General features: G+C 30.0%; 1 protein-coding gene across 3 annotated transcripts in view; it reads right to left on the reverse strand.

The window, feature by feature from the left end:
- LOC107456464 (solute carrier family 12 member 4) overlaps positions 1–24,597 on the reverse strand; it is a 423,880-nt gene that overhangs the window by 31,957 nt on the left and 367,326 nt on the right. For all 3 annotated transcript variants that reach the window (XM_071180171.1, XM_043042832.2, XM_071180172.1), the window contains exons 2-9: positions 20,608–20,687; positions 14,811–14,948; positions 12,512–12,658; positions 10,963–11,017; positions 8,955–9,085; positions 6,579–6,814; positions 4,082–4,314; positions 2,517–2,678 (exon numbers count right to left, since the gene is read on the reverse strand). In XM_071180171.1, the coding sequence (XP_071036272.1) occupies positions 2,517–2,678; positions 4,082–4,314; positions 6,579–6,814; positions 8,955–9,085; positions 10,963–11,017; positions 12,512–12,658; positions 14,811–14,948; positions 20,608–20,687 (1,182 nt within the window). The remainder of the gene's footprint in view (positions 1–2,516; positions 2,679–4,081; positions 4,315–6,578; positions 6,815–8,954; positions 9,086–10,962; positions 11,018–12,511; positions 12,659–14,810; positions 14,949–20,607; positions 20,688–24,597) is intronic.

Consider the following 24,597-nt stretch of genomic DNA (forward strand, 5'->3'; position numbering starts at 1 on the left):
GAAAAACTTTTCTTAAAGCATAAAATATTAGATTTTCTACTTATAAAAATTTCAGCTGCAGTTGAAATGTTTCTTGCACATGCAAAAAATACATGTGATACATTTAAGAAATACATGCAAAATTGCTCATGTTAAACATTGAAAAAAAAAGGGCCTCCCGAAACTGAGCAAAAGTGCCAAACTATATGCCAAAACGGCTCTGAAGCATAATAGTCGAGTACATGTGCAAAAGTCATCTCTACATTTGTGAGCAAAATGTATAGTCTCAAAAGTGATATGGAAGGAGAATTGTGTGAAATAAATGCTCGTTGGCTACAGGTAGGATTCGAACCAAGAACTTATTGGTTCATCGCAGGATGTGCACCCCTAAACTAAATTAAACTCAGTGGCACGATAGCCCATAGAGGGCCAAGGCCTACTGTCTCCATCTCAGTTTCCTTGACCTTGGGCTCTGGGGTACAGGAGCAGATGTTCCGGTTAGGTGGTCAGCCGAACGCGGAACACCCAGTGTTTAGTTCCCAAACATGCTTGGTACTCATTTATCGACCCACTGAAGGGATGAAAGGCTGAGTCAACCTTTCCCGGCCCGAGGATCGAAACTAGGACCGGCATGGGAGCGCGAAGCGCTGCCACTCACCAAGCGGGTGAGGATGTACACCCCAGAGCAGGAAAAAAAAAGGAAGCTTGATATAGTGCAGTACTAATATTGCATAGTGGTGCATGACATACTAGTTTCCAATTTCAATGGTACAAAGGGTTGCAATTTGGAAAGTATGGTCTTAAAATCTTACTAAGGAAATCAATCATTTTAATTTCCCATTTTCCTTGCTTCGCTATATCTCAAAGACTTTTAAGTGAATGAAGTAACATTGCTCCACCGCTATATAAAGCTTCCTAACTCTTTTTCTGGACTGTGGTGTATAACTACGGTTAGTATATCCAACCACAAACCCGGAGGAACGAGCTATACGAACCTGTATTTCGTTCTATTGACTTAATGATAAAAATATTTAAATGTAATAAATTTAAAATCAATAAATTTAAATTTAAAGAAATCTTTTATGTATTCATATCTCGAATTAAGCTTTATAAGAAAAACTTTATTTTGGAATTTTATAATGTAATTTTAATAAAAAAAGCAGCAATAAAATTTTAATACAAAAAATAAAGTCAATTTTTAATTTGATACATTTTTATTATTATAAATTTAAAATCAATAAATTTAAGTTGAATCTCTTATATAATCCTATCTAGAATTAAGCCTTATAAGAAAAACTTTATTTTGGATTTTTATAATTTAATTTTAATAAATAAAGCAGTAATGAAACTTTAAAGCAAAAAATGAAGCTAATTTTTAACTTGAAACAATCTACATTGACAATTAGCAACCAGGAGTAAGATAACAGAGTGCAAGTCAATTTACTTGGACAAATTTCATTGAAAAGAAGAAGTTTTTATACAGAACTGAAAAGCATAATTTGATCTTCCTATTAAAAAACAAAAGGAGTAATAAAACAAAAAAAACTAAAAAAAATCTATGCTAGTAACGAAAAGTAAATAAAACATTCATACAGAAGTTTTCCAAGCGAGCTTGCGAAGTTTTATTTTCTTTGAATGTAGAAAATATAATAGCAAATTTTTAAATGGCTACCTTAGCTGAAAATAGCACACAGAGGGTGCTACTGCACCCGTTTTTGCCAACTCAACAGAAATAATTTAATATAACGATTAAGTTAACATAATGAAATGAAAAATCCAGGGACAACATTAAGCTGTTTAATTTTCACTCAAAAGAAATTTAAAAACTGTATATTAAATAAGCTCCATTACATATAACACAGTTGTTAGAGCTAGATAAATTAAAAATATTTTCAATTAATGCTTGGTTTATTTGCAGTTATATAAGAGGCAAGGAAGACTTGACAAAGAAACTTAGTAGTACCTGACGTATTAAAATCGACATTATTTTTACAATATTTATTTCTATGTATCTAAATTTATTAAAAATATATAGTGAATTAATTTGAATAATTAAAAATGGAGTTTTGAATTTTTTTTGTAATTAAAATTACTTAATGTTATGAGAGATCAAAGTGAAAGTTTTTTTGCATATAGATCATGTATCTTTTTTAAAATTCTTGCCAAAAATAAAAACCCATGTTTTTATTTTTGGCATCATGTTTTTATATTGGAAAACATAATAACAAAAGTTAACAATAGACTGATATCCATATGTCTCACTTCTCTTAACTTTATTTTTACACTGGAACTCTGGAAAGACGCACAATGAAATAATTTTTTTGTAAATGATAATCAGTTTGCCCAATGTCAGATAAAAAATGGGTTTAACTCAGACAAAAAAACGCTTAAAAATTATTTTCGTTTTTAAAATTTTGCAAAAATGCCTATTTTTATATTTAGTGACTAGACTAGATCTTTAATGGTTATTGGAATTTACATAAATTAAATCATTATCAATGTATATCATACATTTTAGAGAAAATTCTTTTTCTTACCTGTGCAAGATGGGAAAAATATACCCACTAATAAATAAAAAGATGTCGATATGTCAACAAGAATTTGATTGTAAGTTTTATCTCCTCTTGGATTTGAATCATCCTCATTTGTTGATAAGTCTATAACGTCGCCTTTTGATCGGAAATACACACCGATATTTTCTGAAAAAGAAAACTCAGTGAGTAAAATGTCATTTTTTCATGTATAGTTCAATATTAAAATGCAGTTGATTAAAAAGAGGCTGTACTCCTTTGTTCTAATTAGCAGATTTTTTCCATCCAATCTTTATGGATCAAAGAACACATCTTATATATTTTATGATGTGTTAAGGTGATATCGAGTATAAATCAAAATACTATGCATGTAAACATCTGATTACATTTCTCTTTGATTTAGTTATAATATACTACAGTTATAATATAATATAGTTTGATGGGCGTTGAGAAATAATATCCTTGCAGCAACCTTAATAAGGTACCAAGTTAAATAATATTATAGTGAAAATTAACTTTTTCTTACTTGAAAACGCGATTCCATGCTTCAATTCGAACAGAAACCTTGCCCCATATAAACTAAGGTAGCAGCAAATTTTCACAATATTTTGGTTCAATATGACGATATTAAGCTTCAACCTCAAGAGATGTTTCTGAGAGAATACTTCTGGCTTGGAGAGGGGAAAATCTAATTAGTGGAGCGGTATTCAACGCGTTAGAATACTTAGCTGATTTTACGCAGATTTAATTGTTACGTTGTACTTGCAAAAATATTTTACGTTTGTAAAATGACAATGAATTTCTCTTGCAAAGTTTCATTTTACAGGAAATATTCCAAAACTAGCGATTATTAATTTTTATTTTTACTCCGCATTGAAAATTTTATTTATTTAGAAATTGTAAGTTTTATGTCCTTGCCTAATTAACAGCAAGCGTTAATTTTTCAGATAGTATAGACTAAATAGTAGACTCCTTTAAAGAAGACGCTTCTTGTTTTGGCGGAAATCCAATTAGTAGAACAAACGGTATTCAGGATGTTAGATCATATTGGCTGATTTTACACGGATCGAACCGCTGTGTAATACTTTTACAAATATTTTAGCTACGTAAAATGACAATAAATTTCTCTCGTAAAGTTTTACTTTACAGAAAATGTTCCATAACTAGCTGTAAAATTTCCGACTATGAGGTGTCGACTTTAACTCAGAGTAAAAAATTATATTTATTTAGAATTGTACGTTTTGTGTCTAACAGCAAGTGTCAATTCATCAGATAATATAGGCAAAAGAGACTACTTCGAGGTCGAAGTGGGGGAAATCTGATATGATACATTATTTAGCTGATTTTGCATTTATCGAACTGCTACGTAATCATTGTAAAAATATGTTATCTATATATAATGACATTCTCTCATAAAATTTCATTTTACAAGAAATGTTCCAAAACTAGCTAGACAGTACAAATACAATTGTCTATTCAGATGTGTATTTCAATCTCTTAAGTGCCTTTAAAATGAACATTATTTCATTTCGATAGATTAATTGCAATGTAATTAAGAGATATTTGATTACCCCAAAAAACACCACTTTTGAGTCCAGGTATTGCTAATCTTTCTTCGACATTATTCTTCTTGAAAAAATCATCACAATCATACTCAATATCTTCAGTAAGATTTCCGGGGCTTACAGTTAGGTTTCCAGGAAGTTTACAATACACGTAATATAATGAATTGGTGTCATTCTTATCTTTAGAGCACACAGTATAACCTTTGGTATTTAATATTCGATTTCCCAGCGTACAAAATCTGAAATAAAAGAGAGTGTAATAAAACATTCATTTTTAAAAAAATGCTAAGTAGGAATTTTTATCAAAGCATTTAATTTTGACACACATAAACATAAACAAACATAGCACATAAGCAAACAAACTAGTATGGTCAAAACTACCAGAATATAGTAAAATGTACCGTGTTTCTGACTCGTTAGGAATACCAAAAAGTTGGGTAATTTTTACCGAAGCGCTTTTGCTAATGATTTTGGTAAAATTAACAATAAAATACTCTTTTATAATATGCTATAAACTTTAGTAAATGTTGCAAAATTTGTTAATTTTGTGATGATATCGATAGAGTATGGCATAACAACTATTTATTCGGTTAAATTTACTTTTCAGAAGCGTATTTTTTACTAAATGTGTGGTAATATGAACTATAATTTAAAAAACCAGAATATTCGATAAAGCAATACCATATGAACGAAAAAAATACCAAATGAACGGTTCAAATACCGTTTTTTTTGTTTTATTATTGTAATTAAACGATTTACTATTAATATTTTCTAAATAATTTCTAATAATAAAAAATCCTAAATTAAAAACGAAATACTGATCTGATATGGTGTGCGAGTTTCCATGCAAAGAAAAAGGGATTAGATAATTCTGTCCTAGCATTTGGTTCCACCCCCCCCCGAAACATTAATTATGGAACATTAATCATAAAACTAGGTATTTAAATCAGTTTCTCCTGGATTTGAAACTTTCTTGTTGAAATGCATAGAAATCTTATCACTGATAATTTAAAGTTAAAAGTGTTCTACGTAAGACTGATGGTTTTCAAAAACTTATAATTAGTAAACAGTCAATTTTAAAAATCAATTCTTGCGGAAAGTTCATGTGGCATAACAATTGGATTCCCGAAAGAGTTGTCATCGGAGCATTTGTTGATACAGAAGCCAATGAGCCGTGACGCAAGCACGTGGGACGTCGCTTACAGGTATTCAATTAAATCTGATTTAATTGAATACCTGCATAATCACTTCACTTATTCTCGAGTTGCATGTATCCAATTCATACTTGCCCCACTTCTTGTTCTTATTAGTTCAGAATTTTCTCGACATATGGCGATGTGGATAGCGGACCTATCAATTAACTAAAAACATTTAAAATGTACATCCCCTCGTGTCACTTTACGACATGAGTTTACAGCTAACGGTTAATTTTAAGGAAATACTTTTACGAAATTTTCACAAAGATATTTTGGAAAATTGTGATGTAATGTTCGATTATTTTTCTCCCATTTAAGTATTAAATATTATCAGCGATATCAATGGTTAAAAAAATTATGGAAAAATGTCTAGAACTAATTACTCCCAGATATAAGAATTAATTTTTTAGTTACAACTATTTTTAATTAATTTTTTTTAAAAAACCGTTTGTCTAATTCAGAGCGATGCAATAAGCGATACTCTTCTCAAATTCTCATATTATCAAGAGAGTTATAAAATTCCTTTAAAAATTTGCTTTTGAAAAATTCCTGCTACCATTTTATACTAGTTTCTTTAACTATTTGTACCCTGGTTTAAAATCTTTGAAAATGTAATTAAATTATTCAATTTAATGCAGACCCCAAGTAAAGTATTTAAGTTTAAGTTTCGTATAAAACACATATTTTTCTATTAAAATTTGCTACAGCAACATTAATTTAGGCTATTAGGGTAAGGAATATAAGTGATAGGCTTTTCAAACTATTAGTTTTCGGAAATACGTGTTTTTTCTATGATAAATGCCCATATTAAAATTTTTATTGTATGTTATAAAAAGGAGATAAAGTGCTTATATTTATTATTCATATCAAATAATCATATTAACTGCCAAATGATCAGAGTTGTTTTGACCTCGTAATTATTTTACACTGAATTTGCAATGTGGTTTATAGATTGACTTAAAGTCTCATTAATCTCGAATTTAAGTAATAGAAAAAAAAATTTGCTTTGGTATTTTCGGGCTATGATAATTGATGGTGTGACAGTATATGGTGTGGCAGAAGTCGAATTCTTGGCCATAGATGGTGCCACTGAAAAAACAAGAAACGCACACTTTGCCTTAAATTTGCTCGGTTTCACCAAGCAGGCTTGCCCGTGTGGCAAGTGGCATTAGAACCAACCAACCAACCAACCAGTCTATAGCATGTCAGTCTATATCTAATTATTGTCTATAATATTATGTATCATTCTTTGTAAAAACTTATAATCATATTAGACAATTGAAATTAATAATTCAAACATCACTCACTTTACATCATGCTTTCCATCCATATTGATGAAAACGCCAACGTAGACACAGATGATTGAAACGATGACACATAATAAAGCAATCGGCGCCAATTTGCTAACAAATCCAACTCCAATGTACACCATGATACCTACTATAATCAGTAAAACTGTACCGTACGTTCTAAAATTATTATACATTATTTCTGAATCCGATCTGAAGTCCCCGTATAGGCCAAGCTCAGGTGCTATATAATTCTGTAAGGAAAAGAAATTGATTTTAGTTCTCTAAATTTAACAACAGAAAATCTATTTTTATATCCATATGTATCTGTATGCATAAAAGTTAATAAAAAAGATCGTTTCGTGCATTATCATTGGACAGAGAAATCCCATGGTATGATTTAGTTTTCTCACGTGAGTCTCAGGTTAGTTTGGTTCTTATTAGCATAAAGTTAATGATACGAAGGTGTTGTTTACCTTTAAAACATGTCTTTGTCCCAAAAATAAATACAATTAATTGAAATATTTAGTTTCTTTCTCAGTATTAACTGTTGTTACTTGATTTAAAAAAGAACTTCATTGGCTTTAAATTTATGCAGTTGGAAAAAAAAGCTTTCCACCTGTATACTTTTAAGGCCAATAAAGTTTTTTTAGTAATAGATAAAACCATAGTAAGGTGAAGAGTAATAGGTGAGCCATATTTTAATGACATTTTTGGTTTAAACTTTAACATTGAACTGATGGTTTTACTAAAATTTAACACTGATAAAGTTATTATTTTTTTAAACAATTATTGTAGTTTACGTGGCAGGGCATACAGTTTTTGACAGATGGCGCTATAAATAATAAACTTTAAGCCAAAGAAAAACAAAGGAAAATCTCATATAGATTTTTCGTAATTTTTCAATGAAGGAAAGTTCCTTTCGATATTTCTAAGGTGTTCATAACCAACCATAATCACATGTAACCTGTATGTAACTATACATCCTTAATAAACATTCGAATCTTTTGAAAATTTGAATACCTCATTCTTAAAAATACCTTGTGCATCATGCTTACCGATTTCGTTACATGCAATTTTTATGTCTTAATTATAGCATAGATTACTAAGTTTTAGGACATTTAATTTATTGGTATTTCTTTAAAAAATTAAACAAAATTCTAATATCACAACATATTTTCGAATATATTTATTTTCAAAGACAGCCTAAATATGAATATGCAAATAAATTAAGCATCAATAAAGTACTAATCTTAAAAAAAAAGAACATTTCGAAAAGAGGTTAATGTTTCATTACATTTACATAATTAAAAGATTTAGCATCACGTGAAATATTTGTAGTTGCAATTCTCGAAAAAACCTTCCTTATATAAATTTGTGAAACCTGTTTTTGTTTTCGATATTGTGTTTTTTGACAAATTAGTCTCTTTACTTTTTTTAGTTGCAATCTTAATAAAACACAAAAGATCTTTTACGTACCTTTCATTGCTACCTTTTTTATGAAATCACAAATTTTGTTCCTGTGAAATTTTTTTTAATTCAAGACATTTGTAAATCTAGAACCTTTTTTATTTTCTTTTTAAACTCTTGTATTAAACTGAATGGGAAAATTCATTGGAAATCCACAGGAAGAACCCTACCTTAGAGTATGTAAACGAATTTACGTATAATAATGAGCATGTTGTGTTAAGTTTGTGAAAAATCTCAAAAATCAGTATTCTGTTTAGAGCTGTTTTAAAACGTCTTGTTTTGAGAATTTGGGAAAAATCTAATCGTATTTTTCTGTATCGAAAACCACCGTAAAATCTTGTTCTTTCTATCAGGATTCTTTTTTTGTGTGAATTCCTAAAAGCAGGATCGTACTTTAGTAAAACAAATCATTCTCAGAGTTGTAGTTTTAAAATGGAACATTGAAAATATCCTTGACTCCAAAGAAGAATTTTTAAAAGAGAGTATTTTTAAAATAAAAAATATTATGAAGGGTTTTATTTCAATACACGATATTTTGTAAATGGTGCGTTTTAATGGTAAAACATTTTTCGAAGGATTTGTTAATACAGATTTTGTGAAAGATAGGAAGGAAGGAAGGACGATACAATTTTCCGAAGGGTTCATTAACGTACCAAAATTTTTCTCAAAATGTTATGTGAAAACATTAATATAAGAAAGAAAAAAACCTCAACTAAATAGATGATTAAATAGGAACAAATAAAACATGTCATCAGATATAAGTAAATGCATTAAGTTTATAAGGAAACAATAAAGGGGATATTAACTTGGAGTAGCTAAATTTTATTGGGTTGAAAAAGAAAGAAAAAAAATCATTGAATTGCAAAAAATTAAAATCATATGCTATAATTGGATATAGAAAAAAATAAATGTTGTAATGCTTACTAGCAAAATTTCAACAGCGCCGACCAGATACATGGAACCAGCTAATGTTGTTGCTAAGTAGAAAAGTATTCCTACAGCACCTCCAAATTCCGGCCCCAGAGATCTTGATATCATGAAATAAGAACCTCCCGCTGTTAAATTAAATAAAGTTATCATAAGTTTCCAAAGCATATAATTTCAAGTAGTAAAACTATATTTTGAAAAATATAGTGGTTACACTGATCATATACAGCAACCCTACAGAAATAATTAACGAGTTTCTTCTCTAATGCTAGAGCAAGAAAAGAGATACGTATTTTTTTTCAAAGCATGGAGCTAAAAGCTAATACTTCCCGTCTTAACATATATAGCTCCCCAATCCGATGCGGTAATCAGTCTTAATTTGAAGAGGAGTTTGTTGTTTTCATTAAAATTTTTTAATTGAATTCATGAAGTTTTCGTGCATTGTTTATTTTAATCACTTCTTTTATTTTAATTGCATAAAATATTTGGATGTAAACAAAGTATGTTAATTTGTTTAGCCCCTAAAGTGGATTTTGATTTGATTTAAATATTTTAATTTCTATCTATGTTCCCTGTTCTTAAATTTATTTCTATGTCGAATATAATGCATATTTATATGTTTAGCATTCACCATTAATTCCTTTTAAACTAATTGAAGTTCAAATACGGTGTGTTATTTCTTACAATTATTAATTGTAAGAAATAACACTTACTTATCCGTATTTAATCTTCGAATAGTTTAAAGGAAATAATAGTGAATGTCAAACATATAAACCTGCTCGTATACTTTTAAAGTTAATTCTTAATTATTATAAAAATGATTTAATGATTTCTGATAAATTATCAATATGAACTTTATTTTTCTCCGTTTACAGTAGATTAATGATAGAACAAAATAAAAGGAAAATTAAAAAAAAATAATAAATAAAAATATAACACTTACTAATTTAATGATTTTTTGCTCTTTAGTCCAATTTAGTGTTGCTAGAGGGCTTCACTGTGAGAAGGGTAACGAGAAACATTGCAAAACGCGTTTCGATGACGTCACAGCGGAACGACCCTAAGCATCTTTTGTTAATGATAGCAGCTACTATTCGCTTATTATTTCGTTTTTGATGAGCCTGCAGCATTGTAAGTTCGAAACTTTTTATAATAATTTGAAAGCAAAATAGACTATTTACGTGTTGAATCAAATACTTTCCAAAAAATGCTTTTCTTGAAGCCTCTCCGTATTTTTTTAATACAAATGTCTAAGACAAAGCATACAAAATCAATACATTCAAAATAATGCCTCTAGGACTGAATTTTATTGACAATTTTTAAATTCATATTTAGTCCTATCCTTTTGCGCTAAGAGTTTCCCCGCAGTGCTAAAACTAAAACAAAAAGCGAATTTCTTCAAAACTTGTTTATTTTATTTTGAAAAATAATAAGCGATTGCAATCAATAACAATACTAACTAATATAACAACGACGCAGCGAATATGCTTGAAAGCTGAAATATCTCGTCCGTCGCGATGAAAGAGTTAATAAGCATTTTAAAAGACTATTTACAATATACAGTGAAATATATTTTTACTAGTATAATTGGAAAAGAGAAATAAATATGATTTTAACATTAAAATGATAATTCAAAACGTTAAAATACGATTCAAAACGTCAAAATACCATCCAAAAATGAACATTAAAAATTGACATAGCCTTTAAAAATTGACATAAAAAAATTAAAAATTACCAATTAAAAATTAACAACAATGAAGAATAAGGAAAGTAAAAATGGTTCGAAATACCAATGTAGCTAGTTACTTTTTGAAACCAATATTAAACGTGAGACTACATAATTCGGTTACTAAAATAAGTTAATTTATACTTAGACTAAATTTTGTGTTTTTTCGAAACCAACTTTATTGTTCAAAATTTTTTAATTTACCGAAGCAAAGTTTGTTATATTTACAAATTTGAAAGATAATAGCTAATAAAATGTAATAAGTTAAATTATACATACCCGGTACTATACCATTCGTTGCAATTGCACTTAATGAAATTACAGTTGTAATTGTCTGAAAGAAGGGAAATTCGTTTTATTTCAAAGAAGCTTTATTTATTCATATCATATAGAAACTAAGGCGTTGGAATTTTTATTCAAGTATATTTATCTCCATTGCAATAAAACTCCAAGAAATAAAACTCAATAAAATTCATCGTTAACACAATAATTTTATTTTTCTCAACTTAAAGTTTTTAAAACAATTTAGTTATGTTCGTAATATAAGTTTATTTTAAACTTTCATTTTCTGTCTTTAAATTTATTTCAGGAAATAATTCTTTATGGTATTAATATAATTGAAATTTGGATGAAATATTTTGACTGCTGAATTTTATGAAAAAAGATTTAAATTGATGTTATGTTAAAAACGTTTGCATTTCTGTGCGACACTGACATAATTTTTCCGTTAGTTATTTGCTATTTTGGGGTAAATATTAGTTATTTATTACTATTATTGATGTTATTTTAAAAACATCTACATTTTTGTACCACGCTGACTTAATTTTTTTCATTAGTTATTTGCTCATTCGGGTTAAATATCAGTTATTTATTAGTATTGATGTTACGTTAAAAACTTTTGCATTTCTGTACCACACTGACTTAATTTTTTTATTAGGTATTTGCTCTTTTGGGGTAAATATCAGTAATTTATTACTATTGATGCTATATTAAAAACTTCTGCATTTCTGTACCACACTGACTTAGTTTTTTCATTAGATATTTGCTCTTTTGGGGTAAATATCAGTAATTTATTACTATTGATGCTATATTAAAAACTTCTGCATTTCTGTACCACACTGACTTAATTTTTTCACTAGTTATTTGCACATTTGGGGTAAATATGAGTTATATATTGCCCAGTTTGTTTCATAAAACAGATAAATATTATGCAAATATACAGGGTACTCCGTCTTTTGTATGTTTTAAGAATTCTTTTGATAAATGAAGTAAAACGTACATGCATTAAGGGTCACCAAATGATAGTTCAAGCGAAAAGAGAACTATAAAAATCTTATGGATCACTATTGAGGAAGGCAGAGCTTAAAATGGCACAACCTGTTTTATTTCCGGAGAAAAGAAAAAATAAGGGAGTGGAAAGGTGATTCCTAGAAACTACTCCTGGTTTCAAATTAAAATGAAACTAATTTTGAAGATTTTTTTCAGCTTTCCTTGCTAGTGATTCGACAGATTACGATAGCGCTTCTGTTTCCGTCCTAGCTTGAATATTAACTTGCGATCCCTAATGTAGAAAAATATCCTAACTTTAACTTCATTTCTGTCAGAGATTCTGAAAATATGCACTAAGGGCAATTATTACGCACAAAATATTTGGTGGTGATCATGAAACACTACTAGAAATAGCATTTTGTTACTTACAATATGTTTTGAAAGATGCCTTGTAGAATGTTTTAGAGAAAGTAAACAATTTAAATTTAAGTTGCATTTTATTTTTTTATTGAGAAGTTGCTACAAAGAAAACTAAATAAAAAGAAAGTGATAGTCTCACCACGCAGCAACATAAGAAAACAACAATGAAACCAACGATTGCTCCAGCAGTTCCTACGATCCAAACCAAACGGATGAAGAAGATGACACCAAATATATTTTGAATGCATGGTAGATATACTCCGGCTATTGTACCTAAATTGGCCTTCTGTTCAAAGAAAAAGAGTAGAACATATTTTACACTTTTCATCCACTATATTGGTTACACTTTCAAAAGCATATAACGTTTTTTAGAAGATAATATGTTGTTTTTATAACTCCTGTGAGTTCAGTTATTCGGGATTGTTAGATTAAGTTTTGCCTGACTTTAGCCAGATTTCTCCTAGCTAATCATAAAAGTGATGCAAAATGTCAATATGAAGAAAAACCTCAGTTTAATAAAAAATAAAAGTGTTTGTGATACCGTAAAGATGTTTCAATGTTACATTGTCTGAACTGTGTGAATTATTCATGTTTTTCTGATGACTTTGCATGAGGAAATATCACCACATTTACTTTTTTTCGAGTTTAATAATTTTTTTAAATATAACTAAGCTATTTTTCTGTTCTAAAGACTAGATAATTCTTCTCAAAATATGTGTATATAATTTAATATTAGAGCTTTTCTTCGAGTTTAGGGCATTTAAACTATGGCTCATTTTCTTTCCGCTTCAAAATCTTCTACCATTTCAGATTGTTTTTTAATTAATATCATAAGCATAAATATGCATTTTTTAGAATAAAATAAATTAATTTTATTCTTACATGCATCATTTAAAAAATGTTTCGATTTTTGTAAATTTTTTAAGCAAGCGTTAACGACTTAATTTTTCTAAGAATATTCACTGAAATTTTCAACATTGAAGTGGTTTGGGAGTCTCAAAAGAGTGGGGTTTAAACATTTGTATCAAATTACAGTTTTGCACCAAAACATGTAGCATTTTTAAAAAAAAAAATACTGCTATATTCTGTCGCAAGTTAAAAAAAAAAAAAANAAAAAAAAAAAAAAAAAAAACCCCATTATCTCTCTGGAGAGAAAAAATGAAAAATGGATACTAAAATATAGTCACACCAGTAGGTCATGAGTGCGATTGAAAGCTTGGATGTTTTAATCCTTTCCGTTGCAAATTATCTGACAACACTAATTCAACAAATGTTGCAAACCACTGCCATGCTTTAAGTAAGACTAATTGCTGCTATTATAATAAAGACTGCTTTTAAGCGTTTAGCGACCATTATTCTATTGACAATAAAGAGCTGAAGTCTGTCGCTGAATATAGAATGAGCTATGTTAGATCGCATTTGCTAATGTGCTATTTAACTAAACTCAAATTTTCAATCATACTTTGCTGTTCAGGAAAGGGTTAATTTTAGTTTCAACTTATGGGATATTTCGTCATATCTCAAGAATTTTTTAAGCGTATCGAAAATTTTTTGAACCCAAGTATAAAACTCCTTTATCCAAACATAATTCCGCGCAAAAAGTAATTTTTAATATTTATTTATTTTGGCTTTAATATTTCATTTAATATTTGTTGAAAAATGCTTGAATCGTAAGGCATAAAATTTTTTTTACATCATTTTAAGCATTGTAATTTTAAATGGTAAAATTCAAAATTTGAGCATGATCAGCACAATAGTTTCTGTATTATTAAATTTCAAAAGAGTCGTATACTTAAAATGTGATGTCTCGCGAACAATTCGACAGACTTCGTTCAAATTTTGTTGTTTGTCACATAAAATTACATTCTTTATAATTTCGGGAACTGACTCTTCCGAAAAAACAGATTAAATGTAAATAGTATATGTTTGGTTTACACTTCACTATTATTTTGTAAGTAGGAAAGTAAACACCAATTAAGTAGAATATTAAGAAAGAAATATTCTTAATTTTAAAGATTCCACAAATTTAACGATAAATAGCCATTTGGTAAAGTTTCTAGAAAAAGTTGGGAAAAAATTGCAAAAAATTCTGAATCAAATTCCGGTAAAGTGCCGATACTCAGCGTACCGGTTCTTTTTATCGTAATATCCATTTTTGCCGGAGCATGTTGCGGAGCAAAAAACCAGATATACCGTAATTTTTACTGTAGTAAATTAACGTAAAATCACTGAATAATTCTTATGAAATAAATATTACTGTAAAAATTACGGCATGATATTTTACTGTAAAAATGGATTTTACTGTAAAATAGATCTTATGGATGATGCATCCAAAGTGCCGGTACTTTATACCATAATTTGATCTGGGATATCTTACAGTGAAGGCTGTAATTATAATAGCTTTGCCACGAGTAAAGGTAGCAGAAAAAGAGAATTACCTTAGGTGGAGCCTTTTTTTCAACTCCTTCTCCCTCCTCCTTACCTTCACCTGCTTCTTCAACAGTTGGTATTGCTACATTGTAATTGGCTAAAGAATGAAGAAAGCTTGCTACGTGAGGCCTCTCGTCTGCTTCATCCTGAAATTTATGAAAAGCCGATAATTATTTATTTACATTGCTTATAAGTTACTTATAAAAAATTATTCTCTGATGTGTAGATAGATATCAGGAATATGTCTAATTTAACCTAGTCTGGCAAAGATTAGGGCGGTTTTTCTAAAAATTCAGAAATCTTTTTTCTAAAAATAAGTAAATTTATTGAAATTAACCTGAAACCTTTCCAAAGAATTTAAAAATTTTCCAAACAAAAGCCTGTAACGCTTCTGGAATAATCAAATTTGAGTTCTGACTGTGTTTCTTTTCTTCTGATTATATTTAGACGTGGAACGTTGCTTAGTTAGTTAGTCTAATGGAGATGTTAACCTTTTCAAGACGGGTGAGACATAAATGTATTCGCACGGAATCAGGATAGAAAAAAATAATAATCGGTAGCTTAAGTTTGGGAATGGCTAATTTGAGTGTCTTTTTTCCTAACTTTAGTTCAAACATGCCTAATTTATGTTAGTTCAAAGTCTAACTATATTATTGGTCTCAATTTTAAATTAAGCTGTGTCATATTAAGTAAATTAAATTATTATTACTCCGTCCCCTTCGAAATAAACTGCTATAAAAATATTTCACTTACCAGTTTTATCTTTCTTACCCCCTGATTGTCCCAACCCCGAGAATGCATATGACTCACCCGTCGCAGCAAGGCTAAGTGTTAAAGGGGGGCCCATAAGCAGAATATTTTCAAATGTTCTGCAACAGGACTTATTAATTTATACAAATGTTCTGTAAGCATTTCACAGCGAAAAAAAGTCAACTTTAAGTTAAAATACTATATTTTCATTTATTAAAATACAAGATCATACGCAGATACATTACATTATTTTTTAAGTCAAGGGAGACATTCTTGATTTGTTACTTCTTCAATCACTTTTGAAAAACAAAATTTTGTTAATGACGATGATGATGAATTATTATTAAAATGCCTATAATATGAAGGTCCGAACATTAAAATATGGGCTGCCTTAAAAATCTTTCGAAGGGACAAGTGCCCAAATGGTGCACCATTTGCAAACACAAACATTCGCTGGCTGTTGTTCCAACAACTTCTTCATCTCCATCAAAAGCATTTGGTCTTTCAGAAACAATTCTGTCAATCGTGGATCCCCACGATTCACAAATTGCTTCTGAAATGGGAATGGAAAATATAAAAATCATAAACTTTATGAAATTGGAAATCTCTGAATTTAATTCTTTTACGGCTTGCTTTAGAAGCTCTCTTGATAAAATTGGTGATCGATTTCTCCTGCTGTCAGCTAAAAATTGATACACCCATTTTATAAAAATATTATAGCCAAAGGCTAATTCATTAATTTCTTCCTTAGAATGGCAAAGATATAGGAGAGGGAGATTACTGATAAATGTGCTGAAATTTGTGCAGGGTGTCAAATGTTCCTCTTCTAAAACAACATCATTCCTGGGAAACAACAAGTGGTCAAAGCTAAAGAAAATTTTATTCAAGATACAAATTGTTCTGCAGGACTTCGTTTGTTCTGCGACGTACGTCACAGTTTTAGGTACTTCCTGCTTCTGGGAAGGGGGGTAGTACTGAATCCAGTAGTGTCATCCAGCAATTAGTAGGGCTGTAGTGCTGCCATGCATGTCTGATTGAAATAGTTGCATGTTTCTGTAGTTAAAATTCACTAATAAAAGAGTGAAGTAGAAAATCTTTATTTGTACAAGATATGGAGAAAAGGTGTGTAGTCTACGTTTGAAGTTGAAACCCAGATAAGTCAGTCGTGAGAACGACTGGTTAGCCCTTTCAGCTAATGTATAAACCCGAATTCATGGAGCTAAGTGGCTTAATAAGAATTTAGAAAAGCAATTAACAAACGAACTTACCCTAATATCTATCGTTTAATTTTTTGTGTATGAAAATATGATATACAATTTACGTAAATAAAATATAAATATTAAATATATACTGGGTGTCCCAGGATAATTGGAACAAACTTTAAGGGGATGTAGGGGACATCACAAGATTCAGAATTGTATAGTAGCCCATGGTCGAAAATCTCATGGGAAAGTAGTATGACAGGTATAAGAAACAAAGAGTCACAAAACTGAGATCATATGAAACATTTACTGATCAAAGATATTACATGTGTTGTGGTAGATGACATGTGAAAATGTCACAAAAGATGTTCAAAGTTTCCACCATTGTTAGCGATGCATGAGTTACTTAGACGAGCTATGGATTGGTAGACTCATTCAAATATACCTGGATTTTGTTGGATATCCGCAGCAGTGCATGCTATTTTTGCAACCAGATCCATTTCGGAATCTGCAGGTGCTGCGTACACAGCATTTTTCAGTGCACCCCAAAGGAAAACAAATCAATACTTCGTAAATCAGGAGAGCTGATGGTCAGGGAACCGGTTCATCAAACCTAATACATTGCTAACAAAAAAATAGATTCAAATGTTCATGAACATATCCACCATAATAGGGAGGTGCCTTATCATGTTGAAACCACATATGGCGTCTGGCATGTAGCACAGGGTCGAGTAAGCTTGGTAGAAGCTCTTTCAAAATGATGAGATAATTTTCAGTTATTAGAGTTGATGGTAACAAGCAACACCCGACTAAGAGGTCACCGACCAGACTAGCCAAAACATTCGTGGAAAAGCAATGTAAGTCAGCATGTGGTCTCATGCCATGGGGGTTCTCTTCAGCCCATAAATGGTCATTTTGGTGGAATACGTCTCGCGTGAAATCCGTCTCACTGTAAATAAAACGCACGATGGAAAATACGCATCTTGGTGTCATGGGTCAAGACACCATTGCGCAAAACGCACAAGCGCAGTATACAGTAATGGTACTATTTGAAGATGGTATGGGAGATCCTTCTACGGCAGCAGCAACGACTCATACGCAGGTACTTGGATTACTTTGGACGGTATCCAACACATTTTATTCTGCGGTAGGATTTCAAGTCAATTGTAGCCCGCCTACACTATGCGTATTACCTCGTACTGATCCATATTCTCACAAATTGTGAGAATATGAATCTGAATATGGAGGAGAATATTGAATAAACATCCTGCGGTACGATGCATCTCTCAGTGGGTATCTTTCGAAATACACTTTTTCTACGGCTCGTGCATTTCCCTCTGCTAATTCGTACATACTGTGCTTTTTTGCAAGCTCGGTGTTTGAAAAACGTTGCATACTCGTCTGACAGTGACGACAGCCTAAATGACAGTAGCAATACTGGTCTATTTCATCCATTGCTCTCGTGAACAACGACACCTAGCGGCAAGCGAAGACGTTTCTGACCATGGGTTGCTCTGTAAATATGAATCCTTGAGATGTCCCCTAGCTCCACTTAAAGTTTGTCCCAGCAATCCTGGGACACCCAGTAGAGGCGTTACTACAAAAAATAAATAAGTAGATAAAACACTTAATTATAGAATTCGGAAAACTTTTAGGAAAGAAAATTGTTTCCCGCTGGAATCTCATGGAATCTCATGAAAGCTCGGAAAGATTGTGGGAATAATGCGTGACGTCACTAAATTTTCTTAAAGTGCAGAGATTCCTTAGAGATCTTAATAATTACAAAGTTGCTAGTTTAAGTTTGATAAATCAGTTACATTAATATGTCGGTGAATGATGAGAAAATTGACATTTAAGTAAATTTCAGCGAATTAGCTTTAAAATGATGGTGTTTGCAATAAGAAATTACGATTACACGTTATCTTTATTTCTTACCCAAAAGCTTATATGAAACTAACGCTTACTTAAACTTTCTACTTCAAAGATTTCACATTGCTGGTGATTTAATTTCATGCCAAAAAATTATCTAAGGTTAGTCATCAATCGGTTGCTTCCAAATAAACTTGGAACATTCCAAAAACACCCAAAGTTGTTAATTTAGAATAATCATCTACTGAGATTTGAAAAATTATTTTTGAGCAGTTTGATAAACTTAAAATAAAAAGTTTTCCGCGGAAAATCTTAATTTTGTCAAAAAATGTCGCTTAAGAACTTTTTCCATTACGTTCTTCTGTCATTAAAAATATTTTAATATTAGCACAGCATAATTACTGTATACTGAGTTAATGCGTGATACTGAATATTATGTGTAATACTGAATATTATGTCACATGGACTTTGGCATGGATAATGGTTTGTACTATTAACTATGAATTTAAACAACAGATGAGATTGCACGTATGCTTTGGGAATGTTATTTTATGCTTGTACCGCTGTCTCAGTATATATATTCAAATGGAAAAATATCTCATTAGCTCATAGAAAATCTGCAGTATAATATTTTCTATAAGCTAATGAGCTAATGATGACTGTGAACGATCTTAACCTGTAAATATTGATAATCACATTGGTGATTGTTGACTTTCACCAGTGAATGCTGATAATCATATAGTCGCTTTGGTGTTTACCCAAAATATTTGATCCCATTTCATATTAATTTATTCATCGATATTTTTTTATTTATTCGATGCTTTAATATCCATTTAGGATAGATTAGGAAAACATCAGTGTTGGTAATAAAGGGAAGTTGTATAACCGGGTTTCTACTCTAATGTGTGTGTGCGTTTTTTATTTTTTATGTAAGGTTGAGCCCCATTCTCGGTACTTTCTACGCTTACGTCTTTTTTAAGATTAAATGCCATTGCCTGGTCTATATCTGCCTGGTATTCCTAAAACTGATGTTTCTTCTAATCTTCCTAATCCGTCATTAAAACATCAAGAAAATACTAAAATAAAATAAACTAATATCAAATTGGATCTGACAAATATTTCGGATATTCTCCAACGAGACCACCAAATTTCTGACAATTAAATAAACACCATTCAAAATATTAACATTGCGAAAGCTTCTTGGTGAAAGAACGGAAATTCTTTCACTTAAATCTAAAAAATCATTTGATCTTATTTTTCTTTTCTGCCGACCGGCTTGTGCAGGGGTCAGGAAACTGGCCTTGCATCTGAAAGGTTCTAGGTTCAAATCCCGGGCAAGACGTGAATGTTCTTTCTTTCTCTGTACTATCTGTTCTTACTGTGGTAGCAACGTTGACCCACCTAATATGGTAACCCTGAAAGAGTGGCCAACAAATCTGCCATTCAGATACCCATATGACGAAAAATCGTTCTCCAGGTGAGCATTTGAATTTTTTTTCTTTTATAATTATGAAATTATAAAACTATTCCATTTAATTTCATTTGGTCATATAGGAAAAGAGTTTTTAAATATTCTAGTAATAAGAGAATGACAATAGTTCATTAAGATAATCCAGAATTTGAAATTTTATTAAAAGCATGGAATGATTGTTCCGTGTGATATCTCGAAAAATACTGGTTGGGATATCTCATAAGGTATCTAATTGCCTTAAAACGTTTCCTGTTTTTCACTTCACACATAAAACAGGCATATAAGCTAGCCATTTTTTCCCCACATATACTCATAAAATTTTATTTCAAAGTATTTTGGAGAGTGATTTCACAAACTTAAGAAAATAAATATCTAATTTACAAACTAAAATCAAAATATTTAGGATTACTCTTATATTTGATTACGCAAAATTAACTCTTTTATTCTTAGGAAGTAGGATTTTTTTTATTCGAGGGAAATTAAAGGAAAATACTGATAAAAAGGCATACTTACACTATACAGGTAAAGATTTTTATCGTAAGCTGCATTGCTTTTATCTTTTGCAGAAAGATCATCGGATTGGTGGCCATCCCCTGAAAAAAAATAAAACAAAATTGAAAATTTTGTAATTTTTTTAAAAACTCATTTAGTTTGTTGACATTTCTTAACATAAGGAACATAATTAGTTTTTAAATTCAAAATATAATAAAATTTTTTCTGCTTTTATTATTAATATACTTTTATAAACATAAATTTATTTGTAGATTTTCGGTCTTTTAGTTACACAGACTAACGTTAAGCATTTATTATTATTAAGCGTTTTAAAACCATATTTTTCTTAGTAAGTCGCTTCATACATTAGATTTATGCCCTGTATTTAAAAGACCAAAACACTTAATTAAATTATTTGACCCTTTTGAAAGTGGAACGTTGAAATGTTCTGAAATTATCACATTTTAAATACAGGGGTTTTCATTAATATATGCAACGATTTTAAAGATTGAAAGAAAATTTGAACTTTTCGTCATAGTCATTAGGTCGCCAATGCAAAGGGTCATCTATGCAGGAGTTCTTTATGCTTAAATTATGAAAAAAAGGAGTAATATGTACTCGGATAAACTATTAATGGTACTTCAGCAGTATGTTAATCCCTTCACTGTCGAATTTTATTTCTCAAATTTTTGACAAAAAAAAGCATTTGTTTTATTTGCTGAAAATTAATATAAGTTCGATTATAAACTCAAAAATGCAAAATATTTTTTGTCAATAAGCAGTTTTTGGCTGGACCCATTGGTGGTGAAATATGTAATGTCCCGTTTACTGATGTTCAGTTTTTCCTGCAATGCACCCAAGTTTTATCTTAAATACACTCTGTGATAACATATTTATTAACTCTATTGTTTTAGGTGTTTAAGATAAATATCTGCATGAAATTAATATCTAAATTAGGTAAAAATATATTTTGGAAAATAATTTTTCATTGAAACAGCTTTACAATCAGTCTTGGGCATCAGAGCGTAAAAATCACAATTATCACAATACTTAAATAATTTGTAACAGATTAAATGCAACGGTAACACTAGTGAAAGGGAAATTACAGGAATTACGAAATGATTTTGATTTCAATTCAAGGTAGGAAATCTCACTGCAAGGATTGTGAAGAAAGGGGGACTAGGTGCGCCATCTCTTAGTAATATTCAGAAATACTAAGACAATCTCGGGATTTAAAGAGACGTATAAGTAGCAACGAATTCAATTTCAATGATGCAATTTCTGTCCGGCATGCGGCACCGATCATACGGGCACAAAAACGCCGAACGTATGAGATGTGACGTCAACCGAGAAGGGGTTAATCTAATTTTAAAATGCTAAAAGCAGAAACTTATAAAAAATATACTGAATTGTTCAAGAGAAATATCAGCTTAAGAGAATAGTACAAACATTGTATCTAAGGCTGAATAGTTACTAGCCGTTTAAGTATTCAACTGACTTATTAAAAAGTTTGGATTTCAAAACTAACATTTAGATCAACAGAAATGTAAATGTTTCATAAAAATCTGTGAAGTACAGACTTATTTGGTATTCAAAGCTTTTACTTTTCTTCATAACCTATATGATAATATTATCCCTTTTTGCTTTTGCAACTGTTTTATCATGTTGGAAACTTTCCTTAAAGCTTTTATCTTTATTAATCAGACAATTGAATTATAAAAAAGCTTTTTTTACTATAACTCAGACACTAATGCTCCAAAGCAATTATGCAAAAAATAACTTATATGTTTTATGTTATTAAAAGAACAGTATTTTGAGAAAATTCGAACGCATGTTTTTGAGAACAAACAACTTTATATAAAGCATTAATGTTGAATAGATTTATACTTTTCAATTTTAAAATTTAATACTTTATAACAGCATTAAGTTGCAAAAAAGTGAAGTATATTTTAATGCATTTTATAATGCATTTTAGTATATTATTTTAATGCATTTTAGTATATTTCAATATTTTTAAATGTTTATGGATATTGTAGTACATAAAGGTTGCTCTGTAAAGATCACTCTTAATAAGTATTCTCAAGTCATTGTCGAAGAAGACACAAAAAAGTATAAATAATAGGGATTATAAATTAATAATTAAACGAGAGGAATATAAAAAATAACTATCGAAATCTGACGAATCACTGTTGATGAAGATTAGAGCTGAAAATACAAAGAGCGTTTTATTGCCTGATGAAACTCGAAATCCTTTTTAATTCTTTTATATTTTCTCCGGCAAACAAAAGGGTTTTAATGCTCCAATTTCTGCTTTCTTCGGTAATATCTTAGATTTTTAATTTCTTCTTTTATATCAGTTAAATATAAATATGCAATCACTACTGTGAATAATTACAGAGTTGATTTATTGAAAACAACATGACTCCAGTGGGAAAACTCGCCGAGCTTGCTATGGGCTGTAGTGCCAAGAAGAAGAATGTGTACATCTTTTAGATTTGAATTCTTAAAAAAACTTATAGCTGTTGTTGTAGAACAGCCAGTACGCTTTAATGTTATGATGCAGTAGCTTTAAAATGAATAAAAAATGCAGAATGGAATGAATCAGAATAGCATTTAAATAAAATAACACATGATAATTTACAGAATTGTGTACTCATACTAATTTCATTTACCGATTTTATTAAGTCTTTTTCGAATTTTTTTATGAAAGCAAGAAATTATAATAAATTATTGACTAATATTGATTTAAAACAGGACAGAAATCCCTCATCCAGCTTAGAAAATCTTCGTTTCTAATCTTAATTTGTGTAAGACGGTACTAAAATTTTTATTTATTTCGTGCAGGATTCTGAAACTACGAGTTTTATCTAGTTACGCAGGAATGACTTTCGGAATTTTAGTACCCCTATTCATTATCTTACAATAATTTCTTTAATCCTGCGTGCTGTTTATCTCGCAAAACATTATTTTAAATTAGAAAAAGAGTGTATGCTTTTGAGAATAAATAGTATTTTAAAAGAGAGTATTATAAGACAGTTTACTTCCTTTTTAAGTCAAACTTTAACTTTTAAAAAATAAGATGAGTGAAAAGTTTTTTCGTAATAATATTTAAACAGTAATAGCAAGCTGTTAAAATTAAATAATTCACTAAATTTTGGTACATAGTTGAAACCATTTTTGGCGTTGAGGTAAACTAAATACATTTTTAAATACGTAAATGCAGTTATCATGCGAAATATCATATAAAAACGGCAAAATAATAATTCAAAGAAGTTTTGTGAATGTATTACAGAAAAAGGGCTCGTTTTTTAAACGAAAAGTTTTTGCAATGATGCCATTAAATTGATTATTATGTGCGTGTAAAAAAAGTATTGTCAGTAAGCAAACAAGCAACAAATGAATGAATAAATAATTGAAACAGTAATACTTAAAAAGTTAAGAAAAAATGTGACTAGATACAATTTAAGTTTACCTCAACACCAAAAATGGTGGCAACTATGCACCAGCACTTTTTGCAGTGAATTTTAACATATTTGTTTAAGAAAATATGAATGATGCGTTTGTTCATATATTATCATACACTTATACTATATACTTTTATATATACTATGAACTTTCTACAAAATGATAAGCCTAGGAAAGAAATGTATCAAAGTATTTATGGTATTGACATATTTTTATATTCTTATGAAAATCCAACAATTTTATGGAGAAACTAGAAGGCTAAGCCCTCTGTTCTCTGCTGCTTATCCATAATGCAGATGCTTATGCAGATGATTGCGTCGCAATAATTGTTGTTTTTTTTGGTAGAAAACAGTTTTTTCTATTCTTTTTTTAACAAAAAATGAAATTATTCACCTAACGTATATGTACTAAAAAGAATTCTATTTACTTACGATTGTGCCCCTACTTCGCACATCCAAATATTACTATCTATTAATCTTATAAATATTTAGATCTGATAGTGAACAGAAGTAATTTATTATCCAACAATTTTATAGGGAAACTGGA

Source organism: Parasteatoda tepidariorum, chromosome 4 (genome assembly GCF_043381705.1).
Source record: "Parasteatoda tepidariorum isolate YZ-2023 chromosome 4, CAS_Ptep_4.0, whole genome shotgun sequence".
In the NCBI taxonomy this organism is placed as follows: Eukaryota; Metazoa; Arthropoda; class Arachnida; order Araneae; family Theridiidae; genus Parasteatoda; species Parasteatoda tepidariorum.